This window comes from Esox lucius, chromosome 22 (genome assembly GCF_011004845.1).
Source record: "Esox lucius isolate fEsoLuc1 chromosome 22, fEsoLuc1.pri, whole genome shotgun sequence".
In the NCBI taxonomy this organism is placed as follows: domain Eukaryota; kingdom Metazoa; phylum Chordata; class Actinopteri; order Esociformes; family Esocidae; genus Esox; species Esox lucius.
This window is the reverse complement of record NC_047590.1, coordinates 3,108,307-3,136,279: the sequence shown is the minus strand read 5'-3', so window position 1 is coordinate 3,136,279 and position 27,973 is coordinate 3,108,307. Positions and strand designations below refer to the sequence as shown.

General features: G+C 46.5%; 1 protein-coding gene across 2 annotated transcripts in view; it reads right to left on the bottom strand.

Annotated features, from left to right (window-relative positions):
* The window catches only part of pcdh17 (protocadherin 17), a 77,766-nt gene extending 54,391 nt beyond the window's left edge, over positions 1 to 23,375 (bottom strand). For both annotated transcript variants that reach the window (XM_010886580.3, XM_010886581.3), the window contains exons 1-2: positions 22,736 to 23,375; positions 18,940 to 21,817 (exon numbers count right to left, since the gene is read on the bottom strand). In XM_010886580.3, coding sequence (XP_010884882.2) covers positions 18,940 to 21,438 — 2,499 coding nt within the window. In that variant the 5' untranslated portion in view covers positions 21,439 to 21,817; positions 22,736 to 23,375. The remainder of the gene's footprint in view (positions 1 to 18,939; positions 21,818 to 22,735) is intronic.
* Positions 23,376 to 27,973: the final 4,598 nt, after the last annotated feature.

Genomic DNA, 27,973 nt, shown 5'->3' with positions numbered 1-27,973 from the left:
ACCAACGGTTTTGGAAGAAAGCAAAACAACTTCCGTCTTGAATACAACTCCAAGGCACACACACACACACACACACAGACTCAGCTGTCATTACTTTATCAAAACAAACTAAACCACTGCCTGAACAAACAAAGTGTTTGTTTTACAAATCGTTGTGGTGTCCCAGAGGACCTGGGTGAAGTTATGAGAGTAACATCGCATTAGAGCTGGTGACTAATGGAAATTAAACAAGAGGAGTTACGGCACTCATCCCCAGTGATAGGGCACGACACTCATCCCTAGCGATAGGGCATGACACTCATCCCTAGCGATAGGGCACGACACTCATCCCTAGCGATAGGGCATGACACTCATCCCTAGCGATAGGGCACGACACTCATCCCTAGCGATAGGGCATGACACTCATCCCTAGCGATAGGGCACGACACTCATCCCTAGTGCACTATGCAGAGAGTAGGGTGACATTTGGCACTTAAAAATAAAGGCATTAACTCATCTGTATCCTGATTGGCCATTTATTCCTTAATGGATCGGCTGATTTAACCACATAAGTGTGGGTCATTCAGTACAAAAAAAAGACTCCACAACCAACAAACCCCAACTAATGGCCAATACAGTCCTACATCTCACCACCCTCTGTGAAATCAGCCAATAGAGTCCTACATCTCCCCACCCTCTGTGAAATCAGCCAATAGAGTCCTACATCTCCCCACCCTCTGTGAAATCAGCCAATAGAGTCCTACATCTCCCCACCCTCTGTGAAATCAGCCAATAGAGTCCTACATCTCCCCACCCTCTGTGAAATCAGTCTACTAAAAATATCCAGTTATCAGGGACACAATCAACTTCAACCAAGCCTCAGATTCCTCCTAAACCGAGAATGTTGGAATTCCACTCAGGAGTTTTTTTCCTTTTGGTTTGCACCTGCTCTGTTCAGTTTCATACCAACCCAAAGACTATTGTTGGACTGTCAGGAATTCTGAAATATTCATTAGGTGACATCAGCAGAGGGAACTGGCCCCAACACCAGACACACAGACCCAATATGCTCTCCATCGTTCCCTGTCTGCTCTGTCTGTCGTTCTCTCTCTCTTCTCTGTCTGTCCTTCTCTCTCTGTCTTCTCTGTCTGTCCTTCTCTCTCATTCTCTGTTTGTCTTTCTTTGATTAGTTATTATGTCTTTTGTTTTTGGTTAAGTAAATTTTCAGTGTGTGTGTGTCTCAGGGAGCTAGAAAAACAAACAGCAAACCACCCACACACACACACACACACACACACACACACCACCCAGGACACACGGATGACATTCAGGAAAAAGAATCGATACACTCGTCTTTGACAAGGAAGATCCTTAACGACCAGATGAGAAAAGCATGACTCACTGTCTATTCATTAGAACTCACACACACACACACACACACACACACACACACACAAATACATACACACATATATACACAAATACATACACACGTATATACACAAATACGTACACACACACACACGCACAAATATACACAAATACATACACACATTATTACACAAATACACACACACAAATATACACAAATACATACACACAAACACATATACACAAATACACACACACAAATATACACAAATACATAAACACACACACATATATACACACACACACACACACACACACACAGGTTCAGAGTCAGGTTTAGGGGATAGGGAACAAGGATTTCAAGTGTGTGTGTGTGCATGTATATGTGCGTGTGTGCGTGCTTGCATGCATGCGTGCGTGTATATATGCGTTTGTGTGCATGTTAAAAGTGAGGAACAGAAGTGTTAAAATTAAGGGACCACTGCAAATTGAACGCTTCTGTTCTTCACTCAAAACGTTCCTTTTCAACTTTGTTGGAAAGGAAAGAAAAAGCTGCAGTGGTCTATATATACACTCACCTAAAGGATTATTAGGAACACCATACTAACACTGTGTTTGACCTCCTTTCGCTTTCAGAACTGCCTTAATTCTACATGGCATTGATTCAACAAGGCGCTGAAAGCATTCTTTAGAAATGTTGGCCCATATTGATAGGATAGCATCTTGCAGTTGATGGAGATTTGTGGGATGCACATCCAGGACACGAAGCTCCCGTTCCACCACATCCCAAAGATGCTCTATTGGGTTGAGATCTGGTGACTGTGGGGGCCATTTCAGTACAGTGAACTCATTGTTATGTTCAAGAAACCAATTTGAAATGATTCGAGCTTTGTGACATGGTGCATTATCCTGCTGGAAGTAGCCATCAGAGGATTGGTACATGGTGGTCATAAAGGGATGGACATTGTCAGAAACAATGCTCAGATAGGCCGTGGCATTTAAACGATGCCCAATTGGAACTAAGTGGCCTAAAGTGTGCCAAGAAAACATCCCCCACACCATTACACCACCACCACCAGCCTGCACAGTGGTAACAAGGCATGATGGACCCATGTTCTCATTCTGTTTATGCCAAATTCTGACTCTACCATCTGAATGTCTCAACAGAAATCGAGACTCATCAGACCAGGCAACATTCTTCCAGTCTTCAACTGTCCAATTTTGGTGAGCTCGTGCAAATTGTAGCCTCTTTTTCCTATTTGTAGTGGAGATGAGTGGTACCCGGTGGGGTCTTCTGCTGTTGTAGCCCATCCGCCTCAAGGTTGTGCGTGTTGTGGCTTCACAAATGCTTTGCTGCATACCTCGGTTGTACCGAGTGGTTATTTCAGTCAAAGTTGCTCTTCTATCAGCTTGAATCAGTCGGCCCATTCTCCTCTGACCTCTAGCATCAACAAGGCATTTTTGCCCACAGGACTGCTGCATACTGGATGTTTTTCCCTTTTCACACCATTCTTTGTAAACCCTAGAAATGGTTGTGCGTGAAAATCCCAGTAACTGAGCAGATTGTGAAATACTCAGACCGGCCTGTCTGGCACCAACAACCATGCCACGCTCAAAATTGCTTAAATCTCCTTTCTTTCCCATTCTGACATTCAGTTTGGAGTTCAGGATATTGTCTTGACCAGGACCACACCCCGAAATGCATTGAAGCAACTGCCATGTGATTGGTTGATTTGATAATTTAATTAATGAGAAATTGAACAGGTGTTCCTAATAATCCTTTAGGTGAGTGTATGTGTGTGTGTGTGTGTGTGTATATATATATGTGTGTGTGTGTGTGTCTGCCACCAGTCTCCTGGTTGTGTGGTTGATCCTGAAGCAGCAGGCCAGCTGACACTGGCTGGGTCCTTATGTTGCTACAAGGTTTTTGGCAGCACACACCTGACTCTTCCCAGCATCCCCGTGTAGCTACCCAGGGTAGAGGCAGACATGTACCTCCACTAAACTCCACTGAACTGACTAGCAACGCAGCTATTTCTGTTACACACTGTGGTAAAATGGTGTTGGACGGTGTGAACCCAGTGGAGAACAGCCCACAGAGACAGGGAGAGAGGGACAGAGAGAGGAGGAGAGAGAGAGAGGAGGGGAGACAGGGAGAGGGAGAGAAACGAGAGAGCCAGAGAGAAAAACAGAGAGAGAAACAGAGAGACAGAAAGAGATGGAGAGCAGAGGATTTGAGGATGAACTACAAAATCCCACCACAGCTGTTTAGACTGGCAGAGACCCCAGGCAACTCTAAACACACACACACACACAGAATACACAGTACAGGCACACACACACACACACGCACACCCACACATAGAGAATACACAGTACAGGCACACACACACACACACACAACACACAAACACATTACAGCCCTCTGCTCAGTCGAAGACAGTATAAATCTACTTCCTGTGCTTAGGCCAACAAATCTGTCCGCTCATGGATAGTTATCATCTGTCAATGAGCCACAAAAGAGAGAGGAGGGGTAAACAAATTAATGTCAGTGTGTGTGTGTGTGTGTGTGTGCTGGTGTGGCAGGGTGGTTGTTTTGGCTCCTGTGAACTTCCGCGTCTTAGTGGAGGACTAGATGATGATCTCTGTTAATTCCTGAGATCATAACGAGCCTGGGCAGCTCTCTCACAGACAAAAGAAACAATGACAGCACTGTACAATCCCTGCTATTCTCAGCAGGCTTTTCTGGGGCCAACTACGATGGAGCTAAGAGCTAAGGACCTCTCAAGAGAAGCTCAGCCGGTCGTGTTTGTGCGAGTGTGTGTGTGTGTGTGTGCATGTATGTGTGTTCGTGTGTGTGTGTGTGTGTGCGTGTGTGTGTGCGTGTGCGTTTGTGTGAGTGTGTGTGCATGTGCAGTGACATCACTGTGCATTTACATCCCCACCAGCAGCCGTCTCAGAGCCAGTCCTCACGTCTTCTGCCCCCCCCCCCCCGGGTCAAACTGACAGAGAGGACGGTTGGTGATGAGGGTGTAAACATACGGTGATGTCACTGGTCCGAACACACACAGACACACACGCACACACGCACACACACACACACACACAGATCCTGCATGTTTAGATCTCTTCTCAAGGTGACCTTTTCCATTTTCTTCGGGTCAGTAGTGAGGTTTACACAGGGCCGGGGGGTTTGTTTTTGTCTGTGTGTGTGTGTGGGTTTGTTTTCTGTGTAAATACATGTATCCTTTCTGAGTCAGGGACTTTGTCTTAAACCAACCCCACCAGAACCAACCCCACCTGAGCCAAACCCACCAGAACCAACCCCACCTGAGCCAAACCCACCAGAAACCCCACCAGAACCAACCCCACCTGAGCCAACCTCACCATAACCAAACCCACCAGAACCAACCTTTTAATCTTCAAACCCAGTCCGTCACAAATGGCACCCTATTCCCCTAGACATAATGGCAACCTGAGGTGATGAGTGACCTACAGAGTGGGCTCAGAGCCAGTTACCTTTTAAACACGGGGACAAATAGAGACAAAAACACACACAGAGAGACAGTCCGGATGACAGAGAAGGGAGTCTGAGCTAGCTTCTGGGGAGGGGGGGGGGTGTCTGTTTCACACAGGGAACGGTCCGGCCCTCCGAGAGAGAAGACACGACGCCGGGCACATCGAGTGGATAAACAAAACCTCTCGACGTGATCAAGGTGTCTCAGAGAGTGTAATGCAGAAACAGCCGGGGTTTGCTCCGACCCGTCGCAGCCCTCTGCCTTGCCACACACCACTTCATTTGTTAAGACGGCGCCCGGATCGATACGCCAGACGCACACACTCCACGCCGTCTGGTGACAACATAATCTCATCATCGGGAATTTGGCTTGGGCCGTCAGCAACATGAGCTACTTGCGCCGCTCATCTGAGATGGCACCGGGTGGGAGGGAGGGAGAAAACGGTGGAGAGATAGAGGGGAGGAGGGAAGAGGGAGAAGAGAGGGAGGGAGGACGGGGGGAGGAGGACAGGTTGGGAGGTGGGGCTGGAATGTGGAAAGAAAGAGGGAGGAACGGAGAGGGGGAAAGCGATAGGGAGACACAGCCTGATTGGAAGAGAGAGAGCAGGATAGAGGGATAGAAAGAGAGAGAGAAAGAGAGGGATAGAAGGACAGCGAGAAAGAGAGATAGATACACTGAACTGGGGTTAGACTGACTGTTTGGATTGATCTCTCCCACCCACACACACACACACACACACACACAAACACATGCACACACACGCGCACACACACACCCACACATGTTGTCTAGAGGACCTGAGAAGTAGGTGTCGGCCAACACCTCCCACCTCCCACCTCCCACCTCCCACCTCCCACTCTCCGTCTCCCTGCAACAGCACACAGGGCAGTGAACTGTTGAACAGCGGTGCAGCTCTGGAAGGATAACTGTGTCATTATCTGTATGCCGCATGTACAAACCGGACATACACAGTGCATTTATGAACTGTTTTATATTATTGCTGACAGTTCATTTGTTATTGGGTTTCTGTACAGCTTAGGTTTTGTGAAGATGTGAACTCTTAGATGAATCAATAAATAGTGGCTGTCCAAAACAAACCAAGTTGCCCCCAACGCCCCCCTCGCTCCCTACACTGTGGAGACGGCCACGCTGGTCAGACGTGGTGCGCTAGAGAGCGAGCCGGGGTTCATTTGTGGGCCAGCCTCTCTGACCCGTATTTGGATTTTTGTATCCACGTTTCCCCAGTTGAAAACACAGTTTTCCTTTAACAGAAACATAAATAAGGGATCTGATGGCTCCTCCACATTCTGCTGTGTGTGCAGAAAACAGCCAATGAGAACATCACCAGAACAACCCCCCCCCCCCCCCACACACACACAAACTGACAACGGAAAACAGAACGTAGAAAACACTCAACAACAACTGTCTGCCAACTCTCCCAAGACACAGAGACAGACAGTTTGTGAGTGAAAGTGAACTCTCGCTCACACTTACACACACACACACTGCTCCGAAGCAGAGTTATTCGGTTTCAAACAGTGATATCCCAGATAACAACTAACTGCAGAGAGGTGGTTCCCTAAAGGACACACAGAGAGGGGGGCTGGGCAGGGTGAAGGCAGCTCTCTGTTTATTTCACTTTTTAATTGTGTAGACATTCTTTGGCAGTGACAAAAAACTTGAAAACTGAAGAGAAAGAGAAGAGGTAATATTTTGAAGGCACACGTTAATGTTCACAGGGTTGTTTACGTTAATATTCACAGGGTTATCTTGGTTAATGTTAACAGGGTTATCTTCATAATGTTAACAGGGTTATCTTGGTTAATGTTAGCAGGGTTATCTTCATAATGTTAACAGGGTTATCTTGGTTAATGTTAACAGGGTTATCTTCATAATGTTAACAGGGTTATCTTGGTTAATGTTAGCAGGGTTATCTTGGTTAATGTTAGCAGGGTTATCTTCATAATGTTAACAGGGTTATCTTGGTTAATGTTAACAGGGTTATCTTCATAATGTTAACAGGGTTATCTTGGTTAATGTTAGCAGGGTTATCTTCATAATGTTAACAGGGTTATCTTGGTTAATGTTAACAGGGTTATCTTCATAATGTTAACAGGGTTATCTTGGTTAATGTTAGCAGGGTTATCTTGGTTAATGTTAGCAGGGTTATCTTCATAATGTTAACAGGGTTATCTTGGTTAATGTTAACAGGGTTATCTTGGTTAATGTTAGCAGGGTTATCTTGGTTAATGTTAACAGGGTTATCTTCATAATGTTAACAGTGTTATCTTGGTTAATGTTAACAGGGTTATCTTCATAATGTTAACAGGGTTATCTTGGTTAATGTTAACAGGGTTATCTTGGTTAATGTTAACAGGGTTAAACCTCATAATGTTAACAGGGTTATCTTGGTTAATGTTAACAGGGTTATCTGGGTTAATGTTAACAGGGTTAAACCTCATAATGTTAACAGGGTTATCTTCATAATGTTAACAGGGTTAAACCTCATAATGTTAACAGGGTTAAACCTCATAATGTTAACAGGGTTCACTGGCTGGCTGGTCCACATACACTCTTCCACACATGTTGTAGACCAATCTGGAGGAACAAACTTCAGCCCTCAGGGAGCTTTAGAAGAGGCCTCCAAGGGAGTTATCACACACAGACACACAGACAGACACACACACGTACACACACGCACACAAACACACTCTCCGGGGCATCAGAAGGGGTCCCTGTGGGAGATCTCATGTATTGTTGATCTTAGAAAACCTAAGAAGCTTCAGATCACAGCTGGTGATTCCTACAATGACACAGTCTGACTGGGATCTCTCTCTCTCCCTCTCACTCTCTCTCTCTCTCTCTGCCTCTCTCTCTCTCCAGGAAGAAGGCTGTAAAAGAGTGGACCATGATCTGTTTAATGTGTTGTCTGTTTTGGGGATACATTTGTTGCCTGGGTCACGCTGCTGCGTGCTGGGGCTTGTCATGTGGTTAAGGAGACAGGGGGGCTCAGTAGGTGAGTCCAAGTGAGGCGGGTCAATTGGCAGGGATGTCCTTAATCCGGCCTGCTGTACAAGGTTCAAGGATCGGGGGGTGTATCTGGGCTCAGAGGGGTGCGTTAGGGAGAACGGGTTGGGAGTTCTGGCAGAGTAGGTGTCAAGGCTAACTGAATGGGTTCGGCAGAGGTGGCTCCTCCCCAAAGTGCCCCACAGAGGGGGAGTGGTGCTCCCCCCAACAACCTGATGGTGTCCTCCCTGTGTCATCAACTGGCTGTTCTTAACCCCCCTGCCATGCAGCTGACAGGGCTGGCGGACTTGGTCTGGTCAGGTGTTTTTTACCAGTCCATGAGGAACAAGGCCTGGTGGACATAAAGAGCAGTCAAATCTCGCTTTCTCTTCCTCCCAACATCCGTCCCTCAGTCTGGTTCCGTGTCCTGGTATATGATGTAATTTGGGGTCTAGCCGTAGCCTCCAGAAATGCTTTGTGTGACTGTGTGCTGAGAGCTAAGCTCTGGATTCCAGACTAGTCTTGCATGACTCTTATAGGGCCGGCACTTCTGGGAAAGTGAGAAAAACACACACACCTCATGTTTGATATTGAGGGAGACCATCTGAGGAGTATGCATGTTTTTTCCCTTTTTTGTGGAAAAAGAAAAGCCATTAACAAGGTTAGGAGCAGAAATCATTACAAATTGAAACACCACCATCAACAACTCCACCATAAAAAAAACACCATCAACAAAAACACCAACAACACCATCAACAACTCCACCATCAACAACTCCACCATAAAAAAAACACTATCAACAAAAACACCAACAACACCATCAACAACTACACCATCAACAAAAACACTGACATCAACAACACCATCAGCAACAAGAACACCATCAACAACACCATCAACAGCAAGAGCAACATCAATACCATCGATATCAACACAATCAACAACAACACCATCACCAGCAACACCACCACATTGAAGCGGCTGACCAGTCAAAACCAGCCGGGTGAGTCTCTGAGCCGAGGCTCAAATGTCCCCATGCTCCCCACATAGGGCACATTCTGATGAGTCCTGGTCAAAAGCAGAGCTCTAAAGGAGGGAATACGGTGCAATTTGGGCCAAACTTGAATTGAATAACAGGCAAGAACCAACGCAGTTAGCCTGGGAACATGACCAGTCCACTATGGAGACGGCACCCTAAAGCACACAGAAACTAAACAACGGGAGTCTTCTCCAGGTCTCCACAGTGATTTCCAAAAGAGCTCTCAAATTGATCACGATTTATGGATTGCACTAAATGTTCAATAGTTGAATGAACACCCATTATAGATTTAGAAGCACAGGTGTGTTTAAAATAATTCAAATAGGACACAATGGAACTGTGATAGGTCCTGGGAAAATCAATCTTAGCTATCAGAATGTTATTTTACTCGACACGAATATCTGAGTCACATGAAGGAACCTGGACTTAGTTTATGTTGCTCTGTTTCACTCCCCAGAAATTGCCTGCAACTTTGTAAAATTGCATCGTAAGAGATAGAAATCCATCCTATTTCACGCAACTGATTGTGTGTAATGTCCAATCGGGGAGCATAAAAATTGTTTACATGAATCCAGTCGGAACTCTGACCCAGTTGTCATGACAACGCAAGGTGCAGTCCTGCTGGACAGAGATAGACTTCATGGCTTGTCCTGGGTTATGAACATGTCCAGTTATGGGATATGACCATGGCTGGTCTTGGGTAATGAACATGGCTAGTCTTGGGTTAGGAACATGGCTAGTCCAGGGTAATGAACATGGTTAGTCCTGGGTTATGAACAAGGCTAGTCTTGGGTTATGAACGTGGTCGGCAGTCAGGGAATATCATGTCCAAACACAGCCCATTCTCTTTAAAATGCCCATTTGCCTATAGTCCACCATAGTACGGCATTGTGTAGGCCACATGAACGTGTCTAGTCCTGGGTTATGAACATGGCTAGTCAAGGGTTATTAACATGGCTAGTCTTGGGTGATGAACATGACTAGTCATGGGTTATGAACATGGCTAGTCTTGGGTTATGAACATTGCTAGTCTTGGGTTATGAACATTGCTAGTTATGCCCATTTGCCTACAGTCCGCCATAGTATGGCATTGTCAGACAGCATTGTAGCTAACGACTGTTAAATCCAAAAGATGTCAACTAAGCTCTAGAAAACAACATTGCACCGGGATAAGATGCCCAATGAAGTGTTTCCCGTTTAAAACCAATAATTAACTAAATGCAAAATGTGAGCAGATGGGATGACCCAACACAAGCATCCTGTTGAAGCAGCCAGGCGTCGCTGTTCAAAACCTTCTATGAATGATGAAACCAGAAGTGATGTGTGACAGGTGGAGATATCACATTTGAGTTGCTTTGTTTCTCCAGATGACGCCACTTTCCGCTGGCTTCCGTAACACGCCTGCTTTCCAACCTGCTTCGCGTGACATCAGCTCTGTCAGAGTTCTCTTCCGCATTATGAACATCCCTCGCTCCGCCCTCCCCCTCCCCCACCTCCCCCTCCATCCTCTCTGTCTGTGTCCCCCCCCACCCCCTCATTAAAATGGGAGAGGGAATGTGTGTTCAGAATCCACATGCTGTTGGTTTAGCTGCTCCTGCCAGCGTCATGTCCTACAATAAGCCTGGCCCCTTATTGACCGAGGTAATGAGTCCAAAGTGTGTGTATGTGTGTGTGTGTCTGAGAGAAAGCAAATTAGACCAACTCCTGACCAGCTCTCACATCGCAGAGGTCAGACTTGGCGTAGTAGCTTATTCCTCTCGTTCTCTCTCTTTCTCTATCTCTCTTTCTCTCCCTCTCTCTCTCTCTCTCTCTCTTTACCTCTGGTTCATGCTTGATCTTTCTCCATATCTCTATCTTAACCTCTCTCTCTCTCTTGGTTCTCTACTTTAATTAAATTCAATTATATTTAAGAGGGCTTTGTTGGCATGGGAATCTTTTTTTTATTCCATTTCCACGAAATTCTAAAGGATAATGAAGTGTAAAACGGTATGTTGTTAACTGTGTACACTGTTGTAACGATGCGCAAGAAGTTAAACAAATGATAAGGCAAAATAAATAAATATAACCAGATTTATTTTCAGTAATTAGGGTTAAGTGTCTTTCTCAGAGTTTCTCACCTTGGGTTTGAAATCTGACCAGTATCTTTCGGTTACTGATCTGATGCTACAATCGCTAGGCGACCTACCGACCCCAATTCTCTGGCTCCACGTAGCCCCTCCTCCTTAATTATTATTCATAAAGAATTTTATAATCATACCGACTGTGATGCGTTTCCCTGCTTACAGGTTGTTTTGTGGCTTAAATACAGATCTGGGTAAATTCATTCATTTTGCCTATTTCTCAGTTCAGTCATTCGTTCACTTATTTAGCCCCAGTCCTTCCCCAGGTAGAAAGTCAAGTCAGAGGTAGGGAAGAGCGCGCACACACACGTGCACACACACATTCTTGCACGCACACACTCCAGGGCTGTTATGGAAAGGCAGACTTACCCCAGCCTATACAGACGTATTTAATTATTCAACAGGGTAACTTGAATTTGGAGATTTCACGGATAAATAAAACATGGCACTTCCACCAAACGTCTCCAGTGTTTTAGCACCAACGCTTCTGTAAAATGGCCAATTAATTGTCTAAATCTAAGCCGGAGCTGCAGTGATTCTTCGGGCAAAGCCTCCCGGCAGGGTCTGGCCCTAACACCCCAGCAGGATAAACGGAGGAGAGACGCCCCTTTTCACTGCCTTCAGAGTCCAGGATAGGGTGTCATCCATCCACAGACCTCTGGTCTTTAAGTTGTTCACTACAAGGGGAATAGGGCGTCATCCATCCACAGACCTCTGGTCTTTAAGTAGTTCACTACAAGGGGAATAGGGCGTCATCCATCCACAGACCTCTGGTCTTTAAGTAGTTCATTACAAGGGGAATAGGGCGTCATCCATCCAAAGACCTCTGGTCTTTAAGTAGTTCATTACAAGGGGAATAGGGCGTCATCCATCCACAGACCTCTGGTCTTTAAGTAGTTCACTACAAGGGGAATAGGGTGTCATCCATCCACAGACCTCTGGTCTTTAAGTAGTTCACTACAAGGGGAATAGGGCGTCATCCATCCACAGACCTCTGGTCTTTAAGTAGTTCATTACAAGGGGAATAGGACGTCATCCATCCACAGACCTCTGGTCTTTAAGTAGTTCATTACAAGGGGAATAGGGTGTCATCCATCCACAGACCTCTGGTCTTTAAGTAGTTCATTACAAGGGGAATAGGGTGTCATCCATCCACAGACCTCTGGTCTTTAAGTAGTTCACTACAAGGGGAATAGGGCGTCATCCATCCACAGACCTCTGGTCTTTAAGTAGTTCACTACAAGGGGAATAGGGTGGAATGGGTCTCAAAGACAGGGTCCATGGAAGAGAGATGAAGCCGGTGTAATAATGTATTAAATATAATAATATCATATGAAACATAAATCCCGAGGGATTCTCTATTTCATTCTCCCTCTATCCTAGCGCTCTCAGGCCATCTTACAGCCATATCTGATGCTGAGTAACATACATAATAACCACTTTGGGTCTCTCTCTCACTCTCTCTCGGGTCTCTCTCTCTCTCTCTTTCTCTCTCTCTGGTCTTTCTCTCTGTCTCTCTCGCTTTCTCCATCCATTCTTCTACTGCAGAAAAAGCTCCAATAAATAAATGTGTCTTTAGCCACAAGAGTGTGTGTGTGTAGCCTATAGGTGTCTGTGTGGGGGAGCGGGGATTGCAGAACATCAATATGAAAAGCAGTTTGAAAAAAAAATATTTACCCACAAGTAGTAGATGGAGAGAAAGACAGGGGGGTTGAAGAAACATCAATATGAAAGCAGTTTATCTGAAATAGAATTATGAATTCTTCTACTGAACTGATTTAATAAGGAAGACTGCTCTGTGGTTAACTCCCCCCCCCACTGCCCCCCCCCACTGCCCCCCCTCCCCCCACTTCCCCCACCCACGCAAACAAACATGTAACGGGGATGTGAGATGTTTATCGTGACATCTTCCGCCTGGCTCTGATTTGTTAAATTCCATGACTTATTAATGATAGGGAGTAAATATAGCTACCATGGCATGGCGGGCAACAGATACTGTAGCTGAACTACACACACACACGCACACACACACACACACACGCACACACACACACACACACACACACACACGCCCTTCCTTGTTATACCAAACCCCTAAAACCTCCAAGCAGGGTCTCACACAACAACCCTTGTCTACAGGTAACCGATGAAAGATTCAAACAGTACATCTGTCCATCTGTCTTTGGCCGGGGCGGGTCGGTTGACCCAGGGGGCGCCTGAGCACACTAAAACCGTGGCTCCAAACGGCCCCCTGTTACTAATGGGGCCCTGGTTGCAGGTAGTGCACTGTGAAGGGAATAGGGTGTCACTTGGAACACGGCCCACCGCTTCCCCTTCCGGCAGAGAGACATCGATCATATGAGGAGAGAAGAAACCCTCGCATTAATAATGCAGCCTGGTTACTGTGTGTGTGTGTGTGTGTGTTATGTGAATGGAAACAAAAACACACAGCATCCAGGGCAAAGCAATACCTTTCTTTATTTATTTTATATCCACTGACAAAACTAAGCGAAAAATAAAACAAAACCATGGTGCCTGGTGCAGGGGTTTTAAAGAGCTCTTCTGGGGACGTAGTACACAAATTACACGCACACACACACACACACACACAAACACAAGACCCACATACAAAGACTGCACACACACACCCACACACATACACACACACACACACACACAATACAATACTACAGCTGGCTGGATGCATAAAGAGCAAGAATGAGAGAGAAAGAAGGAGAGGAGTGAGTGCCGAGTTCTGTTGTGTTCAGTTCCACTCTCTGCCCACTGAAGTGTTGAGGCATTGCAGCCATTCCAGTACCACACAAGATACCGTGAAGTACCGCAGGCTCCAATCGTCAAATATGCAGAAGAAATAGAAAAGGAAGATTGAGGAAGACGGGGGACTGGGGGAGGGAGGGGAGATGAGAGAGCGGGGGATTGGGGGAAGAGAGAGGGGGAGACGGAATGAAAGAGAGGGGAAAAGGCAGAGAGCTCGGACAAACGCACGGCTGTCACGCTGCTATAAGAGAGGTCTGTCTGTCACAGAGACCACCGAGCAGCCGAGGGCTTAAATCACACGCCTGGAACGCCTTCACACGCGCGCGCACGCGCAGGCGCACACACACACTCCCCGTCTTAAACATGCAGAGGTTTTCTATTGCCAACACACTGTGGATCCTCATGCAGTCCATCGACCAAAATGGGAATCAAAACAGTACACCATCCCCTGTACAGCCCTCCTGATCTGAGGTCAGTTCGCCGTGGACATGGTAAGCAGATCAACTATACAGCACTCCTGATCTGAGGTCAGTTCGCCGTGGACATGGTAAGCAGACCAACTATACAGCACTCCTGATCTGAGGCCAGTTAACAGTGGACATGGTAAGCAGACCAACTATACAGCACTCCTGATCTGAGGCCAGTTAACAGTGGACATGGTAAGCAGACCAACTATACAGCACTCCTGATCTGAGGTCAGTTCGCCGTGGACATGGTAAGCAGACCAACTAAACAGCACTCCTGATCTGAGGTCAGTTCGCCGTGGACATGGTAAGCAGACCAACTACGGAGAAGCTAGTGGTCGTTCACTGGGGCGATGGAGCCTCTTTCACATCCCAGGCTGCCCGTAAATCCCTGCTTCTGTGGTGCTGCTTCAGCTGCTGGCAGACTGTCTCCACCTACAGGACAATTTTATAGCCTTTACAGTAGCAACCCCACCCCCCACCCCCCCCGCCCCCACCCGGCCCGCATTTCAACCAACGATAGCATTTAAACTAAACACAAATAAGATCAAGCGCTTACTGAGGAGGCAACTTTAGAGTCCGCGGTGGTATAAAGTGAGAGACTTTATAGTTGCAATTTCCTCTATGCTGTGAGTTGAGGTAGGTGGGTTGTTTTGGGCCAGACACTCATGAAATAATCCTGGGAGGGTTATAAGCTTCTCTGTGCCTCCTCCTCCTCCTCCTCATCGTCGCCTGCCAACCGCAAGCCAAGACGCTCGTTGCCGCCGTCAGGCCCCAGTGCGACGTGGGTATAAAATCCTCAATCGCAACCGAGACAGCCGGGCTCAACAGACGCCCGATGCCGCTATGAATGAATTACCAAATCCCTTCACCAGGCTTTGGAGAATAAACACCATACCGGATTGGCTTTAACCTTCTTTCTACACTAAGTAATGCCCTTCAACTACTTAAGATGAATTAGCCATCATTAACCATCATCCAGCTCACAGCGCAGGAATTCCGCCGTCCCACACAAATGAAATTAGGGGCTTTTGGGGGGATTTTTGGTCCCCTTCACTGGATCTCTGCCCTGGATTGTCTGTCTGCACTGAACTGTCTGTCTGCATTATTTCTGCCTGTCTGCCCCCAAGTGTCTGGGCAGCCTACCAAATCACGCCCTACTCTTAGCTGTAGGGCTCTGATCGAAAGGAGTACACTATATAGGTATAAATGTGGGCGAGGAGGGCCTGATGAGTTGTATTATTTTACTGTAGACGTCAACACAGACATAGACAAGTGCCTCAGAGCAGAGAGGCGGGGCATTACGTTGTGGAGGCGGGGCATTAGGTTGGGGAGGCGGGGCATTTGGTTGGGGGTGGGGGGGTGGGGGGGCATTCGGTTGGGGAGGCGGGGCATTCAGTTGGGGAGCCGGGGCATTCAGTTGGGGAGGCGGCCATTCAGTTGGGGAGGCGGGGCAGTACTTTCGGTGAAGAAGGGAAACAAGTCCCTACATTTCACACTCAGGTCCGTCTCCACACAAGGGGCACACAGAACACCTCAAGAACTGACATGGTCCGCCAAGATCGATTTTCAGCCCTTTCGATTTTTGTGGGAAACACAAAAAAAAAAAACGTCATTCCTCTGGTTCTGAATGAAGTCTGGCTAGCCCGGAAAATAAGCAGTGCATCATTGCATGGGCGAGACATGTTTACCGTCGCCATGTTCAGGTATTCTCCCCGGCTCCTGGCCTGGCTTGAATGACATACAGTCAGAGTGGCCCTCGGATCGATAAAGGGGAGATTCTGACTGTGTTTCCTGACATTTGTCCCAGAGCCACTCGGCCCTTCTCAACCTCAGGTTACCGTCCACACCCAGGGAGAAAGAGGGGGAGAAACAGAAAAAGTGAGAGAGAAAGATAGAGAGGGTAAACTGTACATTGTGAGATGAAAGCTGATGCCTCAACCCTCCCCCACCTAGTCTGTTATAAATACGACCAGGCAATGTGTGTAGAAGCCTGTTGTATATAGGGGACACAACACAACCCCTAGGTCCAAGTACTGCCCGGGTAAGGAATACGCTGCCTTCACAACAGCTCTAGTTTCCTGTCGAGAGGAGAAGGACAAGGAGGTGGAGGACAAGGAGAAGAGGACAAAAAGTAAGGGAAACAGGAGTAGGAAAAGAAAGAGGAGGCCCTACGGTCATTTATAATACATGCATCGCCTCCAAATTAGTGCCACACTATAGAAATATAATTTATAGAATGGGTAAAAGCCCCTCGGACAATGGTCACCAATACAGACATAGAAATATAATTCATAGAATGGCTATTACCCATCAGTCCAAGCCAAGTTGACCATCTAAAAAAAGATAATTCACTTCAGTGAGCATTCCCATTCTAATAATTGTGCGCTCATGGCTGCAGCAGCAATTACCACCCCCCCATCCTCAACAGCATACTACAGAGCGTAACGATAAACAGAGTGACCTTTGACCCGCAGCCACCTCACAATAAAATCACAACAGATCTCCTGAGAGGAGCTGACGAGACGGCGCACAGGAACTCGCCGTTAACAACCCAAATGATCCGCGGCCCTCTGATCGCAGCCTCTGAAACGCTCCTTCCGCCTGCCCAGTCAGACAGCCGGACGCCGGACGAAAGCCATCCACCTATGGCAGAGGATCAGACTGCAACTGGCCCCGCCTCCTACCAAACAGACGGACCCCCTCCGACATGTCCCCCCTCTCCGCTCTGTGTCTGTCTCCCTGTGGCACTAGGCCCATCTGAAGTCTGTCGTGTCAGTGCGGTCTGTCGTGTCAGTGCGGTCTGTCGTGTCAGTGTGGTCTGTCGTGTCAGTGCGGTCTGTGGTGTCAGTGCGGTCTGTGGTGTCAGTGCGGTCTGTGGTGTCAGTGCGGTCTGTCGTGTCAGTGCGGTCTGTCGTGTCAGTGTGGTCTGTCGTGTCAGTGCGGTCTGTGGTGTCAGTGCGGTCTGTGGTGTCAGTGCGGTCTGTGGTGTCAGTGCGGTCTGTGGTGTCAGTGCGGTCTGTCGTGTCAGTGCGGTCTGTGGTGTCAGTGCGGTCTGTGGTGTCAGTGCGGTCTGTGGTGTCAGTGCGGTCTGTGGTGTCAGTGCGGTCTGTCGTGTCAGTGCGGTCTGTCGTGTCAGTGCGGGCTAAAGTCCTGATTAAGACACTCCAACACAACGGGATCCTGTTTAATACATGTGAGACCTGGCAGATTACACATGGCTGAAGAGCAGGCTTCTGGACCTGCTGCTTATCGCAGAGAGAGGACTGGTGACACACTGACAACCCAACAACCCAGACCGCGGCCGAGACGCATCCACACAGACCAAACCCAACACCCGCCGCCGACATAGCTTGCCTGACGTCATCCGTCGTGCAAAACGACGAGCAATGCCTTTCCAGTGAAACGGGACGCTTCAAACGAAAAGCGTGTGAGTGCTAACAGTTGGACTCGAAAGCACCATTCAAAGCATTAGCAGTCATTTCAAGGTAACTGCAACAACGATAACACTGTTCAATTCGTCGTAATCGTGGGTTCAGTAAACGAGTCGTGATGTGGATTTGTGTCCGTGTCGCCCACAGCTCTGCCACAGCACTCCACTGAAACACAAACCTTCTGTGGATAAGCGTCTGTCGGATGTGAACGGAATTACAAGGACCACACACATCCCCGGGAAACACAAGGAGGGCGTCTCACCGAAAAAACAAGCAGGAGAAGGACCCATAATACTGTGGTATTGATCGCACGCTCCGCTCCTTCATTGCCGTCGAATAGGACGGCTGAGCAGGATTTGAACCGGAGAGCATCACTATTGGGTGACGACATTTCAACCGCGTTTATTGGACTGTGATTCGTGAAAGAAAATATATATAATAAATAAAAATCATGAAAAATAATATATACCAAGTGCGTAGTCCTGGTCAATAGCTTCATAACTGATAAAACTGTAGGGGCCCAGTGGTTTGGTGTAATGTTTTTAAAATGCCCCTAACCATAACTCAATCATATGTTTGCCGTTTTTCTTTCCTCCCACAGAAATGGATTAACTGTAATTCTGCAATAAAAAGGCTTCGGAGGGAAGTTTGATTTAAGAGGTCTGGCTTAGATTTCAAGACATAATACATCTTCCAAAATATCCAGCGTAATCGATTTCTCATGATGTCACTGGCTCCGCTCACTCTCCACGAGGCTCTGCGTGACCTGTAACCATGCACCTCCTTCTCCCTCTCTCTGCCTCTTTCTGTCTCTGCCTGTCTCTCTCATTCTGTCTCAACCTGTCTGTCTCTCTTTCCCTCAGTACATTTCCCTTCCATTCCCTGTTTTAGCATTCTACCTCGAACTCCCTCTCCCCCGTCTCCCCCGTCTCCCCTCAGCCTCCCCCCTACCCTCTCTCCCTCCGGTCTCCATCTCGGCACACTAAACCAACGTCACATAGGCTGGTAGCGGGCGCACCCGCTTCAAAAGGCGGCAACAATAAGTCTTATAGCGCGTTTTTTGTGTTCTGTGTCTGTTTGCAGGGTGCGAGCTACGCGCCAAGTCAAAAGACATATTTCCATTCCACAAGAATCAATTTGAATGTTAATGGGACTTACCCACTGGCCTAAACAAACGGCGTGTAAATAAAACCAATAAAGAGGTGGTGCAAAACGGGCTCCGGTTCCTACCTGGATAATAGACATCCGGTTAGTGGCCGTGTCGGTGGTGTTAGTCACCGGGCCGGTGAAGGACGTGTGGCAGCCGACGCCGGGTCCCTGTCCCTGGGGCACCGATAGGTTGCTGGCCGTGGGCTTGAGGTACATGACCTCCGACCTGGGCGAGCTCAGCGGCAGCCGCGTCTGGTAATCGAAATACATGGGGGAGGTGGCTAGCGACGGGCTGCTCACCACGTTCATGACGTTCATGGCGTCCCGCTCCTCCACCTCGCTCTGCACCAGCATGATGTCGTTCTTGTTGATCTTCTTCTTCTTGCCCTTCCCCAGCTGGGGGTGGGAGTACTCCGCGATGCGGCAGTTGTACGTCCGAATCTCTTTGTTCTCCCGTTTGCACTTCACGGCGATGGTCACCATGGCGGCGAGGAGCATGATGGAGATGATGGACAGGGTGACGATGAGGGGCAGGGAGGTGTCCCAATTGTGGTGCTCTTCGTTGATGTGGGGCTCGCCGCCGGGGAGCGGGCCGGAGTAGGCCTTGACGATGAGACGGGCGGCGGCGGTCAGCGTGGGCTTCCCGTGGTCCATCACCTTGATGATGAGCTCCACCGTGGGGCTGATGTCCTCCCAGAAGGGGTGGGCCGTCCGCACCTCACCGGTCACCGGGTCCATCTCAAACAGGTGCTCCTCGTTGCCGTCCGAGATCTCGTAGGTCAACCGCCCGCTCTCGCCGTAGTCGTTGTCGACCGCCCTCACCGTGGTGACGATGTATCCCACGCCGACGTTCCGCGGCACGTGGATCTCCGCCGTGTCGTTCTGGAGCAGGGGGAGGACGATGACCGGGATGTTGTCGTTGACGTCCAGAACGCTGACCCTAACCGTCGTGTTGCTCTCCAGGTGTGGGGATCCCGCGTCCTTCGCCAGCACCTTAAAATCGAAGAACTTGATCTGCTCATAGTTGAATGACCTCACGGCGTAGATCGCCCCATTGGCCGCGTTCACGTTGACAAAGGTGTTGACGTCCCCTCCGCTCACGTTGGAGTTGAGGATGGAGTAAAACACGGTCCCGTTCTGGCCCAGGTCCGGGTCCAGAGCAAGGACCGAACCCAGATACTCTCCCGGGATGTTGTTCTCGGGCACTTGCAAAAGATAAACAGCTTTGGTGAACCTCGGAACATTATCGTTCTCGTCCAGAATCTTGACTGTGAACGACTTTGTGGAGTTCAGAGGCGGAGTTCCGTTGTCCTTGGCAACGATGGTGACATTATACTCGTCCTGCTGTTCCCGGTCCAGGGGTCGGTCAGTCACCACCGTGTAGAAGTTGTCATAGTTCTCCTCCAGTTTAAATGGAACGTTACCCAGGACTCTGCACTGGAGCTTCCCGTTGCGACCAGAGTCCTTATCCGTGACCCTGACAAGGGCGATCACCGTACCTGGTGGGGCAGCCTCGCTAATGGCCCCCTGCCTCACAGACACAAACCCTATGGAAGGCCAGTTGTCATTCCTGTCAATCACATTCACGGTGACTTTACAGTGGCCAGGTATTGGGTTAGGCCCTAGATCCTTGGCCTGAACATCTATCTCTATAATAGGGTTTTCCTCATAGTCGATTTCTCCCTGGATTTTTATAACTCCTGTCCTAGAATCAATAGAGAACAGCTCTCTGATTCTGTCAGGGGCGTAACCACTGAATGAATACACCACCTGACCGTTGCTACCCTCATCGGGATCTGTGGCGTTTAAATCGATCAATACTTTTCCTGGAGGAGAGTTTTCTGGGATTTCGACCACATAGGATGGCTGTTCAAACACAGGACTGTTATCGTTAGAATCAATCACTTTAACATTAATCTGCATGGTACCAGACCGAGGATATTCACCGCCATCAGTGGCGGTTAGGATTAATGTGTGATGGCTACGTTCCTCTCGGTCTAACGGTCGCTGGATAACTAACTCTGGAAATTTTGTTCCGTCCCCGCGGGATTTTACATCCAGAGAAAATAGATTGTAGTCGTCTCGTGTGATCTGATACGTTTTAAGGCCGTTATCCCCAGCGTCCGGATCGTGCGCGCTCGTCAACGGGAAGCGGGTGCCCGGGGCTGCGTTCTCAGAAATGTCAATATCAATCTGATCCGAAGGGAAAGTGGGCGAGTTGTCATTGATGTCCACTATATCTACCTTTATCATGCAGATCTCTTTGTCATTAGCGAATACCTCCATGGAGAGCTGGCACTTAGGGTTCCGCCGACACAGTGTTTCCCTGTCGATGCGCTGTTTTGTGTACAGCAGACCGCTCTCTGGGTCCACGTCTATGAGATGCGGCGCTGAATTCTCCAAAACCCTGAAGTTTGATTTCTTGCCTTGTCCCCCCTGCCCGAGTCCGAGTTTGGCATCTTTGGCAATGTTCCCTATCACCGTGCCCGGTCCTTGCTCCTCGTTAACGGAATAATTCAAGTTTTTCAAAGCCAGGGCTTGAGCCCACAGCAGGAGGAAAAATGAAACAGAAATATGCATCCCCCTTTTGGTGTGAGGCAGCGCTTTTTAATTTCTAATCCTTCCCTTCTTACGCCTCCGACCCCGACCTGTTGATTTCTTCAGCACCAAATTGGTATTTTCTACCATTCAGGATCAAACACACAGTTCCGTTCATCTTGGGATGTAGTAGTCATTCTGCAGGACTTGTGTAATAAATTCCCCCTCTCTCCGTTTCGTTGAATGTCCTTTTATCTCTCGCGCGTTTTACTTCGCTTTACAGAAAACCGTGGTGGTGCTCGCGTACACCTAATTTAAATTCAGTCGAATGCCCAGGCTTATTTGAGCAATAATCACAATCCAGTCTCTCTTTTTCCAACCAAATCGAGTAGACCTCGTTCGTACCCGAGCTCTTCCTTGCCTGAAACACAAAAAGGAAGCAAAATAAACCACAGCCCAAATAAAACTGTCAAGTAGCCAACACGTTTAAAAAAAAAAAAGTGAATTATCTAAGTATACGTCGATATGCCAACTGTAAATAATGATTCGTCTTGCCTTAACGGTTATACTATTCCTGTCTGTTTGTGAATGCAGTGACAGTCCTTCAACATGAAAACGCACAACTAATACGTAATTCATCCCCACAATGATGGGGAAAGCCTGTAAATTAGGTAACCTTGAAAAGCGTTGGGGAGGTGCAGTGCTGACCTGACACAATACTGCTTTTTGTTGATGTGCCTCTGATTGTAATCAACATATTCACTATGTAGATCTATGGAGATGCTTATTCATCCGTAGGTTATAGGAAATCGGACAGATGGATTTAAATGTAAGATCACAATTGGGCCTTTTATTGATGACAGAGGTAATAATTATAAATAAAGAAACATTTTCCATGTGAAACAACGCGGCTTATAGCCCAACTAAAGCAAGAAATACATTTATAGCCATATCTAAATGAATAGCAATGTAGACTACTCTATATAGTCACTCGAATTTCCCTTATGAATAGGAATGCGTTTAAATGAGCCTCTTACACGCATTACCAAATCAGCATAATCCGCCTATTTAAAAGCATCCAAAAGGGAAATCATAAATGGCAAGATACAAAACAAGAATAGAAATGAAGCCTTCTATGTATTCCATTCCAGCTCATCCTGAGCTGGCGGGGCTCGAACCTTCGAAGCTGTTGCATCCACAGCATAGCGAATGGAGAGGTTGGGTAAAACTCCCGTTATTCATAAAGAAAAGCGTTATAGCCAAGATAGAATATCATCCCTATACTAAAGCTCCGGCACTACGACAGTGGACCAGAGAAAGGGCAAAAACATCCACTTACCCAATATGTATCAGATTAAAAAATAAATAAAAAACATCCCAGGTTAAAGCTATATGTTACAGTCCAATCCCCTCTATGGCAGTTTCCTAATCCTTTCACGGGTGCCTAGAATGAAGACACCGGCTCCGACCAACGCACACAAACAGCGCTACAGCGGTTGTGCGGGCTCAGCCATCGAAGTAAAAGTGCCCCAGAAAAGTATGACTGTAATGTCAATGAGCTTGTTCGGTTCTCTCTCGCCTTCTCCCGGCGCGGACTGATTAGAATGCAGCGGCTAGCCTCCGCTCGCGGCGCGCGCAATGAGTCACCGGATTCTTCGGGGAAGAATGTTTATGAGAGGCAAGATGTAAAGATTCCAGATGGAAAATATAGATCCACAGCGGAAATTAGAGACGTGATGATCACCAGTCCCGCGAGCTACATAGATGGCCGGTCACACGTTGCCGTAGCGGCATGTCCTTGTCGGGTCCCCACACTCGGGTTTGAAAGACAGACAGCGCAGACAGCGGTGGGTCAATGTCAGACGTCCTATTTTAAAAGTTTCAACAGTCGATATGGTCTGTAAACGTTCAACGTCCTTGATGTCAGTTAGATTTTTTTTTAATAAACTGACAGTTAGTCTACGTTCATCACCGTTGCAGAGCTCCTCTCTGACTAAACTCTTCTCTCCTCATGGTGCATTAAACATTGTTACAGATACAGTGCCAACCAATAAAATCAAAGGGGTGGGAACCTGCCGTAGGACTCCTGGCCTATAGGATTCGTAGTGTCCTGTTATGAGGGAGGGATTTAAAAACCGGTTGACAGAATACAGATTGGTAGGTGGTCCCGAGGCGCAACGGACACTGAGTCTTTCTTAGCAGCTTTCCATTTTCAAAATTCAAAAAATGACATGGTTTTGATTTGAACATATACCTACCTACCTATCAGCTGTTGGTAACTGGCCTACAGCTGGTAGCCTATTAGAAAGACTTCACAGATGCCTTAGATAACCAATGGAGTCCAGCAGTTACAGGTCCATGCAGCATCCTATTAGTTCACAATGGGCCAATGTAAATAAGAACGCAATAACATAACATATACCTTCTTTTTTGTGTGAAATCCTTCAAGTGCCCGTCTACCTTTCCCGTACTCAGACGCACTCACAGGCTTTATGTTGCTGCATTAACACTATTCAATCTCTCTCGCCCTTTGTTCCTCCAAGGTTACAATGACCCCCCCCCCCCCCACACACACACACACACACACACAACCACACACCCCCTCGCAAACTGATATCATCACACAAATGCATTAGAAGCAGAGTATTGTTCTAACCATGATTGGTGCGGGAGGTCCATAACTGTCTCAAGTGTGTCCCAAATGACTCCGTATTCCCTATGCCGTTCACTCCCCATAGGGAACAGTGTGTCGTTTGGGATGCGCCCTGTGATTGAGCAGTCGTTCAGTACAAGGGTTTGTCTCCTTGACCTTCTGCTGCAGGCCTGCTTGGCCTTTCTCCCTGTGCTCTCCGCCAGACAGACACGGCACCGTGAACGGCCTCTGTCATTCAGCATGTCACTCAACTCTGAAAGTTAGTTCTGCCTCAGAACGCCACATGCTAGGATGGGAAGTGGCCTTAGATGTGATCGTCTGTGCTTTATATATCAGTGTGTGTGTGTGTGTGTGTGTGTATCAACACCTGTGAGAACCCCTCAGGTGCAGTAGCCGATGAGAAAAGGCAAAGTTAGTACTTTCTGTTATGATTTACAGTTAAAGTTTCTGATTGGGTTTAGATTTTGGGTTAGTTTTACAGGTAAAGATTAAGATTAGGTTTAGATTTTGGGTTAGTTTTACAGTTAAAGTTTAAGATTAGGTTTAGATTTTGGGTTAGTTTTACAGGTAAAGTTTAAAATTAGGTTTAGATTTTAGGTTAGTTTTACAGTTAAAGTTTAAGATTAGGTTTAGATTTTGGGTTAGTTTTACAGTTAAAGTTTAAGATTAGGTTTAGATTTTGGGTTAGTTTTACAGTTAAAGTTTAAGATTAGGTTTAGATTTTGGGTTAGTTTTACGGTAAAAATTGAAGATTAGGTTTAGAATTTGGGTTAGTTTTACGGTTAAAGTTTAAGGTAAGGTTTAGAATTTGGGTTAGTTTTACGGTTAAAATTTAAGATTAGGTTTAGAATTTGGGTAAGTTTTACTGTTAAAGTTTAAGATTAGGTTTAGAATTTGGGTTAGTTTTACGGTTAAAATTTAAGATTAGGTTTAGAATTTGGGTTAGTTTTACGGTAAAAATTAAAGATTAGGTTTAGAATTTGGGTTAGTTTTACGGTTAAAGTTTAAGGTAAGGTTTAGAATTTGGGTTAGTTTTACGGTTAAAATTTAAGATTAGGTTTAGAATTTGGGTAAGTTTTACTGTTAAAGTTTAAGATTAGGTTTAGAATTTGGGTTAGTTTTACGGTTAAAATTTAAGATTAGGTTTAGAATTTGGGTTAGTTTTACGGTTAAAGTTTAAGATTAGGTTTAGAATTTGGGTTAGTTTTACGGTTAAAGTTTAAGGTAAGGTTTAGAATTTGGGTTAGTTTTACGGTTAAAGTTTAAGATATTTTATGGGAATACTTTCAGTTCGTGAAAAGTATAATTAAACGTGTGTGTGTCAGTATTTAGATATTGCTCTCTGCGCGCGCATGTGTGCATGTGTTGACCAACAGCAGATAATATCATTGTTACATCTCCTTCCTTGCAAGGACAGATGGTATATGATATAGTGATTTGATTTGTGTGTAATAGGAGCTCACACTTGACTGATTATGGTGGTATTGTGTGCGCATGTGTGTGTGTACAGTGTGTGTGTGTGTGTGTGTGTACATTTGTTATACATAAGATCCAGTTAATTAAATGATATAGAGTATCTGTGCTCCAGTCCCAAAAATAACTTGTCACTGATGTCATTGAAGTGAACCAAGCTGGCAATTACCATGTTAAAGCTGGTCCCTGTCTGCATAAACAGAGACTCTTTATGAGAAAAATCCAAAACATGCATCACCTTTTCTCATGAATACCTTGCGACCCGCATGCACTGTGTGTGTGTGTGTGTGTGAGCGTGTATGTGTGAGTGTGAGTGTGTGTGTGTGTGTGTGTAGGCTTGTGCTGCTAAATTACCCCTCCCCTCTCTCTAGGTAGAATTAATGCCAGCTACAGCATGCCGCGATGAATTCCACATGTTACACCTCGGTTTAGGTTTCTCGAACACATCCAATATGCTGTGTGTTTGTATGCTAATAAACGTGTGTATGCATCTAGGCTGTGTGTGACTGTGGACATGCTGGAGGAAAATCACACACCTGCCCTGATAAAATGTCACCGAAGTCGGTGGAGATAAAGCAGAGCATCAGCAGCTCCCTTCATTAGCTCAATTAAATGGCCCAGAGGAGAAGTTCCGACAGAAAACGTCTTTGGAAGCGGCCGGAGTGAATAGGTACATTAAAACACAATTTTGCAAATTAGATTTACGTTTAATGGCGACAGTCTTTCTTCAGGTAATAAGAACAATTGCTTCTTATGGAGTGTGGGCTAGGTGGTTTCCCATTTAGGAAACACAAAGAATTACTCTCTCTGCCTCTCTCCCTCTCTGTCTCTTACTACCTCCCTCAATACTTCATTTTCTCTATTTCTCTCTCTTTTTTACTTCTCTCTCTCCTTCCCTCTCTATGCAGGGTAAAACTTATTTTCCTTGGCATGGGAATTCTCAGAGGAGGTTGTTTTTCAGGTCTCAGTGCCCTTTTCACTAGCATTTCCATCTACCCTGGGCGTGTTGTGTGTGTGTTCCACTAAGGCTGGGAAGCCGTGTCTACATGTCACAGGCCAGGACAGGGCACTGATGTGACGGGCTGGGCAGGTAATTAGGCATCAGGGGTCTATCAAGGGATCCACACACATACACACATCAACATCCACACACACACACACATCAACATCCACACACATCCACACACACAAACATAATCCATACTGACTCCATACAAACGCATACTTCGTTCGTTAAGGGTCATGTCACTGTATAGTTGTAGAAGTAGTAGCATGAATAGTAGTGGTTTAGAAGTGGTGGTAGCAGTATTAGTAGTAGTGTTACTAGTAGTAGATGTGATAGAAGTGTTGGTAGTAGTAATATTTGTAGTAGTAGTACTAGTAGTAGTAGTGGCATTTGCAGTAGTAGTATGTGTAGTAGTAGCAGTAGAAATTGTAGTAGTACTAGTAGTAGTAGTATTGGGAGTAGTGGGAGTAGTGGGAGTAGTGGTAGCAGTAGTAGTGGTGGTAGTAGTAGTAGTATTTGTGGTAGTAGTAATAGTAGTAATGGTGGTAGTAGGTGTAGTAGATGTAGTAGTGGCAGCAGTAGTAGTGGTAGCAGTAGTAGTGTTAGTAGTAGTAGTTGTATTAGTGGGGGTGGTAGTAGTAGTATTTGAGGTAGTAGTAGTTGTAGTAGCGGTTGTACTGGTCGTAGTAGTGGAAGTAGTAGAAGTAGTAGTAGTAAAAGTAATAGTGGTAGCAGTAGTGAAGTATTGAAAATACATAGTGGCAGTTAAAGTAATAGCCGTAGTAGTATTAGTAGTATCTCAAGTAATAGAGATACTAATTCAAATGACTGTGGATCAGATGTCAGCACCTGTGTAAACGGGCTCTGCATGTTGGGTCAAAATGGATCCCTATTCCCTGTCTAGTGCACTACATTGACCAAAGCCCTTTGGAGCCTGATTAACAGTATAGCGCATTAGCTAGACATAATATGGCTGCATTTACACTGGCAGCACAGCTTGATGAATGCATTTCACCATTTGATCTCCTGCGTAATCAGTTAAGCCTCAAATGAAGATGTGAGGTAAAAAGATCCGATGTGACGGGCGGTGAAAGAGATCAGAATTAGACCGCCTGTGTAAACAGATCTAAGCCAAGTTCCACCACGAGAGATTGAGGGAAGGCAGACGGGAGATTTTCCCTGAGCCATCCAATAAAAGAGTGCTGCTGCTTCCAGAACCATTGGAGAAGGCTCACCACTGGCCTTGACTTTTTCTCTCAATCTAATTGCTTAGAGAGAATGAAGAATTTACACACACACACACACACACACACACACACAGACTCCCACACACTCATACACCTGCACAATAAAAATCTAATGTGGAAACATTATGCAACCCGCATGTGTCCAGGGTCTCTGAAAGCTTCACAGCATGCCAATGTACTATTACTGGAGAGAGACGG